Source organism: Mixophyes fleayi, chromosome 8 (assembly GCF_038048845.1).
Source record: "Mixophyes fleayi isolate aMixFle1 chromosome 8, aMixFle1.hap1, whole genome shotgun sequence".
NCBI lineage: Eukaryota > Metazoa > Chordata > Amphibia > Anura > Limnodynastidae > Mixophyes > Mixophyes fleayi.
The window spans coordinates 75,748,069-75,765,043 of record NC_134409.1 but is presented as its reverse complement, the minus strand read 5'-3'; the positions used below and the strand labels follow the sequence as shown (position 1 = coordinate 75,765,043).

Sequence of the window (16,975 nt, the reverse complement as noted above, 5' to 3'; positions counted from 1 at the left end):
GCCATATAATTTCCCTTTTCTGAAGCCCTATGAATTCATTTTGATACCTGTACATTGTGGCATATCACTGCTCCACCTCCCAGAAGTTAGACATTGGCTCTTATCACTTCCATTAAGAAGAAATCCATCCAAACATCCAAAATGACAGAAGGATTGAAAACTGAATTTTCCACGTGGATGAGAACAATTCATAAACCCCTGAGGCTGAGCTGTTAAATGTGGACATTGTACAGCTGTAGGATGAAATACAGGTAAAGTCTTTAGAGTTACACTTTTTTGGCATTAAGCTATTATTGTATTTGTATCATTAAAGCTGCACTACCATGTTGGAAATACTTTTCTTATGGTGGCCACTCCACCTAGCCAGACGAGCCTTGAAGGCTGCTATATGCAGTTGTCCTTCCCGGGGGTCTGCCGGTTCAGTAATACAGAGCTGGCAAATAAATGTTGTTAACTATCTTTAAAAGGTTGTGGATGTTATGAGTGATTGGTTCCCCCACTCACATCCTCCACCCACCGGCTTTTAGCCAGGGCTGTAAGAGCACCAAGGGATCCTGAAAAAAATGGCTGCATGCAGCAGTGGCAGGACCCAGCTAGTGAGAGTGCCTCCTTAAGAAAAGAGATTTCTAGTTTCTAGGAAGTAGTGCAGCTTTAATTGCAATGGTTCATAAGGATATAATTTGACAGTTTTTAAAAAAATATTTTAATACACATACTGTAACATGCCACTCATAATTATATTTAACTACTTTTCAAGCTAAATACTAATTGGCCATATATGAAACATGAAACCAGTTGGTTTACAAGTATCTGGCATAAACAATGTTTTCATGTAAGGTAAAAAGACGTTACATCTAGTATATTAGTGGTGTCGGTTTTTTTCTGTTGCACATTCAAACCTGACATTATTGAGAGAACATTCAATGCAGATTGATCATCTCACCCTAACCAAATAAAAAGCTTGTCCCATCAAGAAATAATTCCATGCCACTATGCAAGCTCGAAGATTAAGTAACAAAATCATCAGCTATCCACAGATGTCTGTAAGAACCATGTTTGTAGTGTTGATATACTATTCATACTTGTTTGCTATGACCAACTTGGCAAAAGTTCAAAGTTGCTGGACTTTTTGCTGTGGTGAAGACTAGTGTGGGCATCATTTGATCCTGAAAAATTTAAATTTTGCCATTATACAAACTTAATTTGCCCTGGAAGAAAATTCTATTGCAACTTCTTGCTGCTGGCTATACAACCTTAAATTTGTATCTTTGTCACCACTGGTGAACACATATCACAAGGTATAAATATATTTTTAAAACTGTTCTTGATATACTTGTATTACAATGAGATATCATCATACCTATGGCACAGACCAGCTGTATAATTAATCTTTTCAGAAGTTCACTGAATTAATTTTAATACCTGTACATTGTGGCATATCACTGCCCCATCTCCCAGAAGATAGACATTGGCTCTTATTACTTCCATTAATAAGAAATCCATCCAAGCATCCAAAGTGGCAGAAGGATTGAAAACTGAAGTTACCCCATGGATGAAAACAATTCATATGCCGCTGAGGCTTAGCTGATAAATGTGGACATTGTACAGCTGTAGGAGAAATAGAGATAAATCTATAGAATTACATTTTATGCCATCAAGCTATTATTATGTTATTAAAGCTACACTACCACCTGGGAAATAATTTTCCTAAGGTGGCCCCTCCACCTAGCTAGAGTAGCCCAGGATGAACAGCTGTATGTTGCAATTCTTCCCAGCTAGATTCAGCTAATCTTTCCAGGTCTCCCTCTTTTCTTAACACAGAGCCAGAAAATTAATTTTGTTAATTAACTTTAAATGACTGTGGAGCTAAGTGCAGTAATTGGTCCTCCTGCTCACACACCTAATCATTTTCAATTAGGGCTGTGAGAAAAACAAGGGAGCCCCGAGAAAAATTGGAGCATTGCCCAGGAGTTTAGCTAATGAAAGGGGCGTCCTTAGAAAAAAATCCTAAGTGGTAGTGCAGCTTTAATTGCAATGGTATATAGGGATACAAGTTTAATGTTATAGTTTTAAAATACAATTTTAATACACTTAATATACCATTTATAATTATATTTAGCTATTATTCAACCTATGGGGATTTCCAATTGACCAAATATGAAACCGTATATCAGTTGGTTTACAAATATCTGAGATAAACAATGATATCATATAAGAGTAGAAGATATTATATCTGGTATAATAGTGGTGTGGGACATTCATAACAGGTTTATTATGAGAACATGCAAAGCAGGTAAATCAGGTAAATCTTCTCACTTTAGAGTGAAAATATTTACCTGCTTTGGTTAGCCAAAGAAAAAATATCTGTTAAACCAAGAAATAACCCTTAGTGCTAGTATGGCTGATGACCAAATGATCAGCTATTCTCAAGTATCCATAAAGAACATATTCATACTGTACCTAGTGTTCATACTAGTGTTTGCTATTGTGAGGCATCATTTAATCCTGAAACAGTTCAAAAATAGCTAACCAACACTACTTCATGAGCAAATTCTAATGTAATTGCTTTTAAGGTTTAAAATCTGCCTATACCACCTTACATTTTTATGTTTTCCTCCACTGGTGAAAATAAGGGATAAATGCCTTTTCAAAATGTTCCTGATATATTTAAAAAGCTGTATTGTCATACCTAATGAGACGATTATGTAGTATATCTAATGACTGATTGTTATTTTCTGTTGAATTCATGTATGACAATGTAAATATTTTATGTAACCTTGTAATGTAATCTCAACGTGTGCTAAATGACATGTGTTTTAACCTATGCAAGTGTCAATAATCTTTTAAAATTATCCAGAGATAGATAAGCATCTCTGAGAAGAGTTTTGTATGCAGAAGCTGTAAACCATCTAGCCAAGCAGAACGAGCAAAGGTGAGAAATCAGGTCCTTTGAACATTCCAAAGCTCAGGACATCCCTAGCTCACTTTCGAAAGCCCTGTGACATTTGTGAGATCAATCTGTCCTTATTGACAGCTAAACTCCAAAGGTGAGGGATGAGAGCTATGTGGAGAAAGGTTTGAAATCTTCTGCTTTAGACATTACAGTGTGTATTGTCATAAGGGGGTCTTTCAAGACTGAAATGTCACATATTTCTCAATTGTGTTCCCTAACACACACCAAGGGGTAAATGTATCAAGGTCCGATTTTTTCAGATAAAATCACAGCAAATCGTGGGTGATAACCCGCAATTTTAGTCCCCAAGGTGCCAGATGTATTAAGCTGCGATTTTTACTCTGATCTTAAAAATCGCTGGTCATCTCTGGCGATTTGATGCGATGTCAAACACTCCCGTGTTTAGCTAACTCTTTCGTGTTTAGGTTAAAAATCCCATAGAAATCACGCTGTTTGCTAGCAGCGTATAATCTTAACATAGCACTGTTACACTGCCTGTCTATACAGCCACAGGTCCCCGCGGCCATCAAAAGTTTAAAAACAAATAAAAGTTTTTTTTAAAAAAAGCGTGGGGTTTCCCCGCCCGGCCACTATTAACCCTAGTGCGCAAGCCTACTGCTGGTTACGTGAAAATCGGGGAAAAACTTGCATGGGGTCCCCCCTAAATTTTTCACATAACCAGCACTAGCCAAACCAGCCTGGGGTCGGTGGCACTATAGCAAGGGGAAATGTGACAGGTGTCCCCCTGCCATAATGACAAACCAACTCCAAGCTGTTCAGTGCTGGACTGGATTCCCTAGGGAGTGGGGTCCACCAAAAAAACAAGCGCCCCCTCTAGGAACACCCAGCCCAGTGCTGAAAGCACTAGGGCTCGTTCTACCCCCATGGACTGTGGGTAGTAGGGTAATAACTGCAAAATGTATGTGAAAAAAAGAAACAGACGCCATTTTGTTTTGTGGAACAACAAGTCCCAGCCATGCCAGGGTGCCCTAAACAGTCTGGGCATGCTGATGCTTGTATAACTACAAGCACCAGCATACCCATGGCAGCCAGGGCATGCTGGCACTTGGAGAACCACAAGTGCCAACATGGCCTGACACCCATGGCTGACTAAAACATGTATTACCACAAGACAAAATGTTTACAAAACCACAACACCCTGTTTACAACCACACTGTCACGATTTGCATTCTGCAGCTGCTGTCTGCAGTGACTCTATTGGATTTGTTATGCATTCTACTTGCAGTACCACTGCCCAAAGGGGCCACTGTGCTACTTTGGTTATTTTCCTTGATCACTGGGAGTTGTATCACCTGCATGAGGCCTATATAAACCTGCCTGCTTCAAACAGTCTGGGCCAGAACATCAGGTCACCCCTGTGAGCATTTCCATGTGCTTTGTTCCAGTCTGCATTACCAAGTTGTTTGTTCCAGTCTGCATTACCAAGTTGTCAGCTGCAGTCTGCATTACCAAGTTGTCAGCTCCAGTCTGCATTACCAAGTTGTCAGCTCCAGTCTGCATTACCAAGTTGTCATCTCCAGTCTGCATTACCAAGTTGTCATCTCCAGTCTGCATTACCAAGTTCTGTTAAGTCCTCTATATTGTTGATCCCATTGAACTGTTGCTCTGTCTTTCCATTTCGATATATCTGTGCCACAATCCGTGGTGGATTGTTATTTGTGTTCTTAATTAAGCCACTTTAACCACTTACGCTCTCTCTGTGGTCATACCTGGGAAATCCTGACAGTATGATCTGGCCATAATACCAAGCCTGCTGCTGCATGGCTTTCATCTCTTTTGAAAAGGATTTCCAAGGTAGTTGCCTACTCCGTATTCAACATTAAGACCATGGCTGCTATTTCCTCTGAAAATTCCCTGTTCCAGTTGCTCCAAGAGGACATTCTTCAACTTCGCACTCAAATAGCGCAAGTATCTTCCTTGCTGAACCAAGTGCTTAAGCAACTTCCAGTTTCCACCCCTAATACATCCTGCTGTAAGGAGTCTAACTGTGCTGCTAACATTTCATTACCAAATTTGTCTGCCTTTGACTCTCTGCAAGCAGTACCTTTCAATATTCTTGTAACAAATTCCAGGTTTTCAGGTGCTCCACGCCCTCACCTGACCGAAGAGGAGCGATGGCGCAGGAGGACCTACAAACTGTGTCTTTACTGTGCCAGTGATGTACATTTTTTACAGGATTGCCCGCTCCGTAGACTCTGACCATCTTCAACCTCTATCTCCAGCTCTGAGTTACAAGCTTCTGTCTCCATTCCAGACACGCTGTCTGCTTCCATGAGAACCCGGGTTCCCCAGTTCAACTCAGAGGGGGCACTGCCCTAAAAAGTTTGCTCAAGAGGGGGCGCTGCCCTTAAAGTTTGCTCCAGAGGGGGCGCTGCCCTTAAAGACTCCTCCAGAGGGGGCGCTGCCCTTAAAGACTCCTCCAGAAGAGGCGCTGCCCTTAAAGACTTCTCTAGAGTGGGCGCTGCCCTTAAAGACTTCTCCAGAGTGGGCGCTGCCCTTACAGTCTGCTCCAGAGGGAGCTCTGCCCTTAAAGACTCCTCCAGAGGGGGCGCTGCCCTTAAAGACTCCTCCAGAAGAGGCGCTGCCCTTAAAGACTTCTCTAGAGTGGGCGCTGCCCTTAAAGACTTCTCCAGAGTGGGCGCTGCCCTTACAGTCTGCTCCAGAGGGAGCTCTGCCCTTACAGTCTGCTCCAGAGGGGGCGCTACCCTTACAGTCTGCTCCAGAGGGGGCGCTGCCCTTAAAGACTTCTCCAGAGGGGGCGCTGCCTTTAAAGTCTGCTCCAGAGGGGGCGCTGCCCATAAAGACTCCTCCAGAGGGGACGCTGCCCTTAAAGACTTCTCCAGAGGGGGCGCTGCCCTTACAGTTTGCTCCAGAGGGGGCGCTGCCCTTACAGTCTGCTCCAGAGGGGGCTCTGCCCTTACAGTCTGCTCCAGAGGGGGCGCTACCCTTACAGTGTGCTCCAGAGGGGGCGCTGCCCTTAAAGACTCCTCCAGAGGGGGCGCTGCCCTTAAAGACTTCTCCAGAGTGGGCGCTGCCCTTACAGTCTGTTCCAGAGGGGGCGCTGCCCTTACAGTCTGCTCCAGAGGGGGCACTGCCCTTAAAGACTCCTCCAGAGGGGGTGCTGCCCTTAAAGACTCCTCCAGAGCGGGCGCTGCCCTTAAAGACTTCTCCAGAGTAGGCTCTGCCCTTAAAGACTTCTCCAGAGTGGGCGCTGCCCTTACAGTCTGCTCCAGAGGGGGCGCTACCCTTACAGTCTGCTCCAGAGGTGGCGCTGCCCTTAAAGACTTCTCCAGAGGGGGCGCTGCCCTTAAAGACTCCTCCAAAGGGGGCGCTGCCCTTAAAGACTACTCCAGAGTGGGTGCTGCCCTTAAAGACTTCTCCAGAGTGGGCACTGCCCTTACAGTCTGCTCCAGAGGGGGCGCTGCCCTTACAGTGTGCTCTAGAGGGGGCGCTGCCCTTAAAGACTCCTCCAGAGGGGGCGCTGCCCTTAAAGACTCCTCCAGAGGGGGCGCTGCCCTTAAAGACTTCTCCAGAGTGGGCGCTGCCCTTACAGTCTGTTCCAGAGGGGGCGCTGCCCTTACAGTCTGCTCCAGAGGGGGCACTGCCCTTAAAGACTCCTCCAGAGGGGGTGCTGCCCTTAAAGACTCCTCCAGAGAGGGCGCTGCCCTTAAAGACTTTTCCAGAGTAGGCTCTGCCCTTAAAGACTTCTCCAGAGTGGGCGCTGCCCTTACAGTCTGCTCCAGAGGGGGCGCTACCCTTACAGTCTGCTCCAGAGGTGGCGCTGCCCTTAAAGACTTCTCCAGAGGGGGCGCTGCCCTTAAAGACTCCTCCAAAGGGGGCGCTGCCCTTAAAGACTACTCCAGAGTGGGCACTGCCCTTACAGTCTGCTCCAGAGGGGGCGCTGCCCTTACAGTCTTCTCCAGAGGGGGCGCTGCCCTTACAGTCTTCTCCAGAGGGGGCGCTACCCTTACAGTCTGCTCCAGAGGGGGCGCTGCCCTTAAAGACTTCTCCAGAGGGGGCGCTGCCCTTAAAGTCTGCTCCAGAGGGAGCGCTGCCCTAACAGTCCGCTCCAGAGGGGGCGCTGCTCTTACAGTCTGCTCCAGAGTGGGCGCTGCCCTTAAAGACTTCTCCAGAGGGGGCGCTGCCCTTAAAGTCTGCTCCAGAGGGGGCGCTGCCCTAAATGTTTGCTCCAGAGGGGGCACTGCCCTTACAGTCCGATCAAGAGGGGGCGCTGCCCTTACAGTCCGCTCCAGAGGGGGTCCTGTCCCTCCAGCCCACTCAAGAGTTGCCTGTCCATGCGGTTCAGCCCGAGTTGCCTGCCCATGCGGTTCAGCCCGAGTTGCCTGCCCATGCGGTTCAGCCCGAGTTGCCTGTCCATGCGGTTCAGCCCGAGTTGCCTGTCCATGCGGTTCAGCCCGAGTTGCCTGTCCATGCGGTTCAGCCCGAGTTGCCTGTCCATGCGGTTCAGCCCCAGTTGCCTGTCCATGCGGTTCAGCCCCAGTTGCCTGTCCATGCGGTTCAGCCCCAGTTGCCTGTCCATGCGGTTCAGCCAGAGTTGCCACTCTATGCGGTTCAGCCCGAGTTACCACTCGGTGCTGTCTGCCCCGAGGCTTTTCACAGTGCTGTCTACCCTAAGGCTTCTCACAGTGCTGTCTACCCTGAGGCTTCTCACAGTGCTGTCTACCCTGAGGCTCCTCACAGTGCTGTCTACCCTGAGGCTTCTCACAGTGCTGTCCACCCTGAGGCTTCTCACAGTGCTGTCCCTGTCAAGTCTGCCGCCCAATCCAGGCTCCCTGCCAAGTCATCTGCCCAGTCCAGGTTGTCTTCTGCCAAAGGGGTCCTACCAGAGTCCCCAGGGATGTATGTTCAACCCGAGCTGGTCGAGTCTCATGCTAATTCGAATTCATCCTCTGTTCAAGTCTTCCAACCACCTACCTTCAATGGGGATATTCTGCAATTTCAGGCTCTTATTAAATTTTGTATGTCCTATTTTCCCTCTGCATCCAACCTCCTTGATACTCAACGAAAGGCAGTGTTTTACATGTTAGCCAACTTTACAGGGGAAGCTCTGGAATGCGCAGAGCCCTTAATTGAAACCCAAGATCCCATTCTGTCTGATTTACAGCTTTTTACTGAGGCCGTGATCGAAGAATTTACACCAGCACTTGCCAATCTCACTCCCAGGTCTTTTATCTATGCCTCATGTTCTATCTCCAGCTACTCCAACTTTGAGATTATCGTTTTCTTCACTCCATTTCCAGCAACCCTCTAAAAACCATAAAAGAAAGTGAAGAAGAAGAAGAAGAAGAAAGATTCTCCTGGATCTCAACTCCCCTGTGGTGTGGTTTCTATACCCTTCCCGTCCTTGCATGAAGCCTTCTCAACTACATGCCCAATTCTGGACTATGACTTTGACTTTTCCGACCATCTCTAGTATTTGTGCGTCTGGAATCCGCCCTTTAAGGAGGGGGTACTGTCACGATTTGCATTCTGCAGCTGCTGTCTGCAGTGACTCTATTGGATTTGTTATGCATTCTACTTGTAGTACCACTGCCCACCAAAGGGGCCACTGTGCTACTTTGGTTATTTTCCTTGATCACTGGGAGTTGTATCACCTGCATGAGGCCTATATAAACCTGCCTGCTTCAAACAGTCTGTGCCAGATCATCAGGTCACTCCTGTGAGCATTTCCATGTGCTTTGTTCCAGTCTGCATTACCAAGTTGTTTGTTCCAGTCTGCATTACCAAGTTGTCAGCTCCAGTCTGCATTACCAAGTTGTCAAATCCAGTCTTCATTACCAAGTTGTCAAATCCAGTCTTCATTACCAAGTTGCCAGCTTCAGTCTGCATTACCAAGTTGTCAGCTCCAGTCTGCATTACCAAGTTGTCAGCTGCAGTCTGCATTACCAAGTTGTCAGCTCCAGTCTGCATTACCAAGTTGTCATCTCCAGTCTGCATTACCAAGTTGTTATCTCCAGTCTGCATTACCAAGTTGTCATCTCCAGTCTGCATTACCAAGTTGTCATCTCCAGTCTGCATTACCAAGTTGTCATCTCCAGTCTGCATTACCAAGTTGTCATCTCCAGTCTGCATTGCCAAGTTCTGTTAAGTCTTCTATATTGTTGATCCCATTGAACTGTTGCTCTGTCTTTCCATTTCGGTATATCTGTGCCACAATCCGTGGTGGATTGTTATTTGTGTTCTTAATAAAGCCACTTTAACCACTTACTGTCAGGCGCCGTCCGCACGGCCGCCTGACTGTGTGATCGCGCGTCTGGTTGCTAGGCAACCAGACGCGTCATTTCCGGATTCCCCCTGCCATCCACTTCCCCCGCAGTATGACGCGCCCCGTTGCTAGGCAACGGGACGCTATGTATTCCCGGCGGCAGGCATGACAGCGCTCAGCGCTGAAGCTGATTGGATCCTCACATTATTTAAACCCCTTCCTGTCCTCTAGTCAGTGCCAGAGTATCAGGTCTTCCTGCCTCCAGCGTTTCTGTGTACCAGTTGCTATATTGTTCCTGACCTTCCTCGTGCTGCCTGTGACCCTTTTGACCCGGACCGTTTGACCACCCCTATCTGGATTCTGCCTTTGTACTGCGCTCCCTGAAGATTACCGACTCGGCTTGCCTCACCATTCTTCTGGATTTCCCTTTTGTACCTCCTCTACCTGAACGTTGCTGAACCGGCCTGTCTGACACCCCCTTGTATCTCGCTGTGGACTCTAGGAAGGACCGCGACCTGCGTGTCCCTGCAGCGGAGTCCATACTTCCTTGCGGGGGTTCCTGGTGAATACCAGGGGCACGTTAGACTCCGCGCCTTCCTCTGAGTTGCGCCAACAACAGCAGGTACCTTCTACCAGTCATACACCCACTAACAGTCGTGACAGTATACTCTGGCCATGACAACGGAGGGGTCTGGTGAACCGTCTGCTCGTGACCTACTTCTGCATTTGGCCCAACGAGTGGAGCAACAAGAAGCAGCCCAAGCGCATCTTCTACAATGTGTCCAAGGGATTGCTACCCGCTTCGATACATTTCAGAATGCTGCACCCGCTACACCAGCCATAACCTCTGCGGCATCCACAGCATCCAGTGTGGTTACGGTCTCTACAGCGGCCTCCGGTGTACGCATCCCGACACCCGAAAAGTTTGACGGTGATCCCAAGAAGTGCAGGGGCTTTCTGAACCAATGTGCCATCCAATTTGAGTGCAACCCAGGGGCCTTTTCTTCAGAACGCACCAAAGTAGCTTTTCTCATCTCCCTCCTCAGTGGTCAAGCCCTTGCCTGGGCCTCACCTTTATGGGAACAAGGGGGTCCACTTCTTCATAACTCCAACTCTTTCATTGAAGCTTTCAGGAAAGTCTTCGATGATCCCGGAAGAGTTGCTTCTGCAGCTACCAGCTTGTTAAACCTCCGCCAAGGTGACCTGTCCGTGGGGCAATACGCAGTTCAATTCCGAACCCTGGCTTCCGAGTTAAAATGGAATAACGAAGCACTGGTGGCAACCTTTTGGCAAGGTCTGGTGGACCGGATTAAGGATGAGTTAATTTCCAGAGAACTCCCGGCTGAGTTAGATTCTCTCATCTCCATGTGCATCAAGGTGGATTTGCGTTACCAAGAGCGCACGCAGGAACGCTCTCCTGGCAAACGGTTCATACCACGGCTAGCACCCCAGTTCCAAAATCCCATCCTGCCAGTGGACGAACCAATGCAAGTAGGACGCTCTAAATTATCCCTTGAAGAGAGGGAGAGACGCTTCAAACAACGCCTGTGTCTGTATTGTGGAGATCCGGGACACCTGCTAAGAGTTTGTCCCAAGAAACCGGGAAACTCTTCCTCCTAAACGGTGGCGGGGAGGCCGTTTTAGGAGAATCCACAGTTGCTCCCTATGCTAAAGAAAATTCTCCAGAATTTCAGATGGCTGTCATCCTGAGCACCCCCAAGGGTACCTTTTCCACCACGGCTTTTGTGGACTCCGGCTCCTCCGGGAACTTCATTTCGGCGGATCTAGCTTCGCAGCTCCAAATACCTCTGAACCCATTGCCCCAACCGTTATCTCTGACGGCAGTCGACGGAAGTCGTGTCACTCACGGCTCCATCTCCTCCGTGACTTCTCCTGTTCGGTTGAGGGTAGGAGTACTTCACAGCGAAATGATCCAACTTTTGGTGTTGCCGAGGTCCATTAATCCCCTCATCTTGGGGCTACCATGGCTGAGAAGACATTCTCCTCAGATGGATTGGGACCACGCTCAAGTTATGTCATGGGGTGAAGGATGTCGCTTTGAATGTCTGTCTAGAGTCTTGCCTCCTAAATGTCAAGTAATGGCTCAGTCCGAGCTAACCCACCTTCCTGAGGCCTATATGGAATTCCAGGATGTATTCAGTAAAGTGGAAGCGGAGATCTTGCCTCCTCATCGTCCCTGGGATTGCGCTATTGTTTTCTCTCCTGACCAACCCATCCCCAAAGGGCGGACCTACCCTTTATCTCGTCCAGAGACGTCAGCCATGTCTCAATATATTTCAGAAAACCTGAAACGGGGATTTATCCGCAAATCTACTTCCCCAGCGGGTGCAGGTTTTTTTTTTGTTAAGAAGAAGGATGGGTCTCTTCGGCCTTGTATTGATTATCGTCCTCTCAACCGCATCACTGTCAAAAATCGATATCCACTACCTCTCATCTCCGACCTCTTTGACAAACTCAGTGGATCTCAAATCTTTTCCAAATTAGATCTCCGTGGGGCCTATAATTTAATTCGCATCAAGGAAGGAGACGAATGGAAAACGGCCTTTAACACCAGAGATGGACATTTCGAGTACCTGGTGATGCCCTTCGGCCTCTGCAACGCCCCAGCCATCTTCCAAACCTTCGTTAACGATATCTTTCATGACCTGTTATACACTTCTGTGGTAGTATATCTAGACGATATATTAATATTTTCTAAAGATCTGGAGACTCATCGGGAACAAGTAAAGGAGGTCTTACGTAGACTTCGGAAACACCACCTCTATTGCAAGCTGGAGAAATGTGTGTTTGAGATTAGTCAGGTATCTTTTCTTGGTTTCATCGTGTCGAGTCAAGGTCTTTGTATGGATCCCACCAAGGTGTCAGCTATTCTGGACTGGCCTCAGCCACAAGGCCTTAAAGCCATTCAAAGGTTCATCGGCTTTGCAAACTATTATCGCCAATTTATTCAGGGATTCTCCACCATTATAGCCCCCATTACAGCGTTAACCAGGAAGACTGCCAACCCTAGGGTCTGGTCTTCGGAGGCCATGTCTGCCTTCATAACGTTAAAGAAAGCATTCTCTTCAGCCCCAGTTCTGTCCCAGCCAGATCAGGAACGACCTTTCTTCCTAGAGGTAGATGCATCCTCAGTAGGCATTGGGGCGGTGCTTTTTCAAGAGTTTTCGGCTGGCTCACACAACCCGTGTGGGTTTTTCTCCAGACGATTTCTTCCAAGCGAATGTAATTATGGAATAGGGGACAAGGAATTACTGGCCATCAAGGCGGCTCTGGAGGAGTGGCGACATCTGTTGGAGGGGGCTATATTTCCTGTTACTGTGTTTACCGACCATCGGAATCTAGTGTTCATTCAAGAGGCTCGTTGCCTTAATCCTCGGCAAGCCCGCTGGGCATCCTTCTTTGCTCGATTTGACATGAAACTCACATTCTGCCCGGGAGCCAAGAATGGACGTGCCGATGCATTATCTCGCTCATTTGACGATTCCGATCGTTTAAGACCATTGGTTCCGCAGCATATTATTGATCCTTCTAATATCGTAGCCCTTACTAGGACCAAAACGTCCTCTCCTCCTCCAGGCCGGTCATTTGTGGAACCCCATCTCCGGTTCAAGACCCTGCAGTGGGCTCATTCATCCCGCATTGCCGGCCATGCTGGAATAAAGAAGACAACATCGCTGCTTTGCCGACGCTTCTGGTGGCCTAATGTACGTGCCGATATTGAGAGATTTATTGCTTCCTGCACTACTTGTGCTCAACACAAAACTTGTAGAAGAGTCCCGGCAGGCCTTCTTCGTCCACTTCCTATCCCCGATGCCCCTTGGGAAAGTGTGGCCATGGATTTTATCACAGACCTACCCCTCAGTGCAGGGTTTACCACTATCTGGGTGGTTATTGATCGATTTTCGAAGATGGCACATTTTATTCCTCTAACTGGACTGCCCACGGCCAGTCGTCTGGCAGATATCTTTATCAAGGAGATATTCAGACTACATGGGTGCCCGAAGGAGATCATTTCGGACCGCGGAGTCCAATTTACATCCCAGTTTTGGAGAACCTTTTGTAAAAGAGTAAACATAGAATTGAAATTCTCTTCGGGATACCATCCGCAAACCAACGGACAGACGGAGCGAATCAATCAGGATCTCGAGACATTCCTCCGCTGTTTTACCTCCGACAACCAGAATAAATGGTCTCAATTCCTTCCTTGGGCGGAGTTCTCCCATAATCAACACATTCATGAGTCTACCGGATTCTCTCCGTTCTTTATTGTATACGGAAGTCACCCTGTGTTTCCGGATCCTTTTCCAGTATCCTCTTCACCGGTTCCAGCCGTAGATACTCTTTATCGGGAATTTTCTCTCATTTGGGCTAAGACTAAGACGGCTTTACTCAAGGCTACTCAGCATCACAAGATCTTTGCAGATCGTCATCGGAGGGCCACTCCTCTCTTTAAGGTGGGAGACCAGGTATGGCTATCCACCCGGGACCTAAGACTAAAGGTTCCTTCTATGAAGATGGCTCCTCGATTTATTGGCCCGTACACCATCATGCAAGTCATTAATCCTGTATGCTTCAAATTGAAACTTCCTCCTTCTCTGAGATGTCATAATACTTTTCATGTCTCATTACTACGACCACTGGTACTCAATAAATTCTATCGACCTCCCGGTCGTCCCCCACCAATACAAACCTCTTATGGAACTGAATTCGAAGTCAGTCGGATCTTGGCCTCTCGCATTCTTCGTGGCAAACAGCAATTTCTGGTCCATTGGAAAGGATTTGGCCCAGAGGAGAGATCATGGGTGGACAAGCAGGACCTTCACGCTCCTAGAATTCTTAAAGAGTTCCTTCAAACAGGAGGAGGAAGAGGAGGGTATACTGTCAGGCGCCGTCCGCACGGCCGCCTGACTGTGTGATCGCGCGTCTGGTCCTCTAGTCAGTGCCAGAGTATCAGGTCTTCCTGCCTCCAGCGTTTCTGTGTACCAGTTGCTATATTGTTCCTGACCTTCCTCGTGCTGCCTGTGACCCTTTTGACCCGGACCGTTTGACCACCCCTATCTGGATTCTGCCTTTGTACTGCGCTCCCTGAAGATTACCGACTCGGCTTGCCTCACCATTCTTCTGGATTTCCCTTTTGTACCTCCTCTACCTGAACGTTGCTGAACCGGCCTGTCTGACACCCCCTTGTATCTCGCTGTGGACTCTAGGAAGGACCGCGACCTGCGTGTCCCTGCAGCGGAGTCCATACTTCCTTGCGGGGGTTCCTGGTGAATACCAGGGGCACGTTAGACTCCGCGCCTTCCTCTGAGTTGCGCCAACAACAGCAGGTACCTTCTACCAGTCATACACCCACTAACAGTCGTGACACTTACGCTCTCTCCGTGGTCATACCTGGGAAATCATGACACAAATACTTTTAATAAAAATAATAAAACCACAATAAATATACTAAACACCCTCATTCATACCACATACATTTATTAAAAATAATAAAACCCAAATTACTTACCAATCTGATTTCTTCCTCTTTTGTCAGTAGCTTTTAATCCCAAAATGCTTGAACCATGTCCAAATTAATTTGTAATTCCAAAGTTCCTGCTTTTAAAGTCCAAAATAATTTGCAATTCCAAAGTCCCTGCTTGTAAAGTCCAAAATAATTTGTCATGGTTCATGTTCATGGACATAGTTCAAGCATTTTGGGATAAAAACTGCTGACAAAAGAGGAAGAAATCAGATTGGTTATTTTGGGCTGCCATGGGTATGCTGATGCTTCTAGTTATACAAGCATCAGCATGCCCAGCAAGCAGCGTGTTGTATTTGGCAGTTTTTAAAGCAAACTCAGGAGAGTTTGATAAATCGCAGATTCATATATTTGAGACTTGAATAGCTAGAGTGGCAAACAGTCGGGACTTTGATCTCTATCGATTTTGTAAATAGCGATTTTGACAGAAACACATCTCTGGCGATTTTACATCAACTCTCACTTTACTACATCTGCGAGATGAAACACCCATGAGAAAATGGCTGAATTTGCAAAATCGGAGCTTGATACATTTACCCCCAAGTCTTAACTAAGTAAGTAGTGACTCTGGTTTTATTTCCTATTTTATTTTCTGAAACTTATTTGTGCAACATATTGCATGTCTTGTTATTCTTTTTTAATACCTAAGCCTTGGAAACATTTTTCAGATTAAATAAATTTTACTTAGCGCATTCTCCGTGATTCTTTATGAACTTACGAAGCCCAGGGAGGCTCACGCTACATGTATATGTGATTTAAGTGTGAAACATTAATAAGTGGTTTTGGTGAATGTAAGGACACAATAATAAATCCTTTGTGGTGGCAGAAAAGGTGTATTCATTGCTTATGACTAAGGTGACGCCAGTCACGCCCAGCTGTTCAGATTGCTGTATCTGGGACAGGCTGGGCGTTCGTGAAACCTCATGTCACAGTTTATTTGTATAATTTCTTTTTTCTAAAGCTCTATGAAATTTTACTACCTGTACAATGTGGGGCTTCACTGCTCCATCTCCCAGAAGATAGACATTGGCTCTTATCACTTCCATTAAGAAAGAATCCATCAAAACATCCAAAGTAGCAGAAGGATTCAACACTGAAATTTCCCCATCGATGAGAACAATTCATAGACCCCTGAGGATGAGCTGATAAATGTGGACACTGTAGAGCTGTAAAAGCATAAAATAAAGATAAAGTCATTAGTTACATTATTAGTATTCTAGAAGCATGCACATTTTATTGTAAATACTTTTAACGCCTAAATTCTGACTTTATAACCCCAAGCACTACTCGTTATAAGTATAGGTGAGAGACCCGGGGGTAAAATGTATTAAGGAGCGATTTGTGCAAATTGGCAATATTCAGCAACTTTGACAGATAAATTTAAAACGCCAATGTGTTTAAAGGCAAGACTTGCCTTTAAACACACTGCAATTTTAAATTTAATTGTCAAAGTTGCCTAATGCACAAATCACTCCCAAATACATTCCCACCAACCGCCACGGTCTCCCGTTTTTCAAACCATTTGTGGGGAGAGAAAAAAAGTGTCTTATTCTACATAGTAGGGAATAGAACTGTAAATACACCCCCCCTCCCCTTTAAGTGCATAGTTGGAGGGAGTCTAGTCTCTAATTTTGGAGAGTAATATTCATTTGGTAATGTGGCTGGTTCATGTAAGGAATAAATATCAATGTGTGGGGATTTATATTAATGTACAATTTACATTTACTTTATGTCTCTTACTTTCATTAACATCTTATTAAATTTATTCACATTCTACTTTTCTGTTTCTAGTTTTCATATCTGCCTACTGCAATGCAGGCTAATTTTTGCTGTATATGAAATTCTGATCTGTTTTGCTATGCTGTAAATGTGGTCAACTGCTCAGTATCACTCCTCTTTATGTATTTATCAGCAGCTGTTATGCATTAAGCAAGCCCCCCCCCTCCCCCATACACACACACACACACACACACACACACACACACACTTTTCTGTATATTATGTGGATAGTTTTATAGATATTGTTGTAGGACTATGGGTGACCCTGAACAAATATACTATAAAACCAGCTTTAGTTCCAACAGTTAGATTGAAGTACCATGGCTAGTTATCGTGTGATACCACAAAGGAGCATTGGTGCTGTGGTTTGAAACTTTAATGTTTGGTCTTTGTGTAAACCTTGCTGGCTCTAATGAGGTACCTAATGAAGAAATAAATCAAAACATTTAAGGTA

General features: G+C 46.2%; 1 protein-coding gene across 9 annotated transcripts in view; it reads right to left on the bottom strand.

Annotated features, from left to right (window-relative positions):
• SELL (selectin L) overlaps positions 1-16,975 on the bottom strand; it is a 470,693-nt gene that overhangs the window by 132,306 nt on the left and 321,412 nt on the right. For 4 of the 9 annotated variants that reach the window (XM_075182749.1, XM_075182751.1, XM_075182754.1 and 1 more), the window contains 3 exons: positions 15,723-15,908; positions 1,423-1,608; positions 48-233 (listed from right to left, as the gene is read on the bottom strand). In XM_075182749.1, coding sequence (XP_075038850.1) covers positions 48-233; positions 1,423-1,608; positions 15,723-15,908 — 558 coding nt within the window. The remainder of the gene's footprint in view (positions 1-47; positions 234-1,422; positions 1,609-15,722; positions 15,909-16,975) is intronic. The other 5 variants (XM_075182755.1, XM_075182757.1, XM_075182750.1 and 2 more) reach the window with 4 other exon arrangements.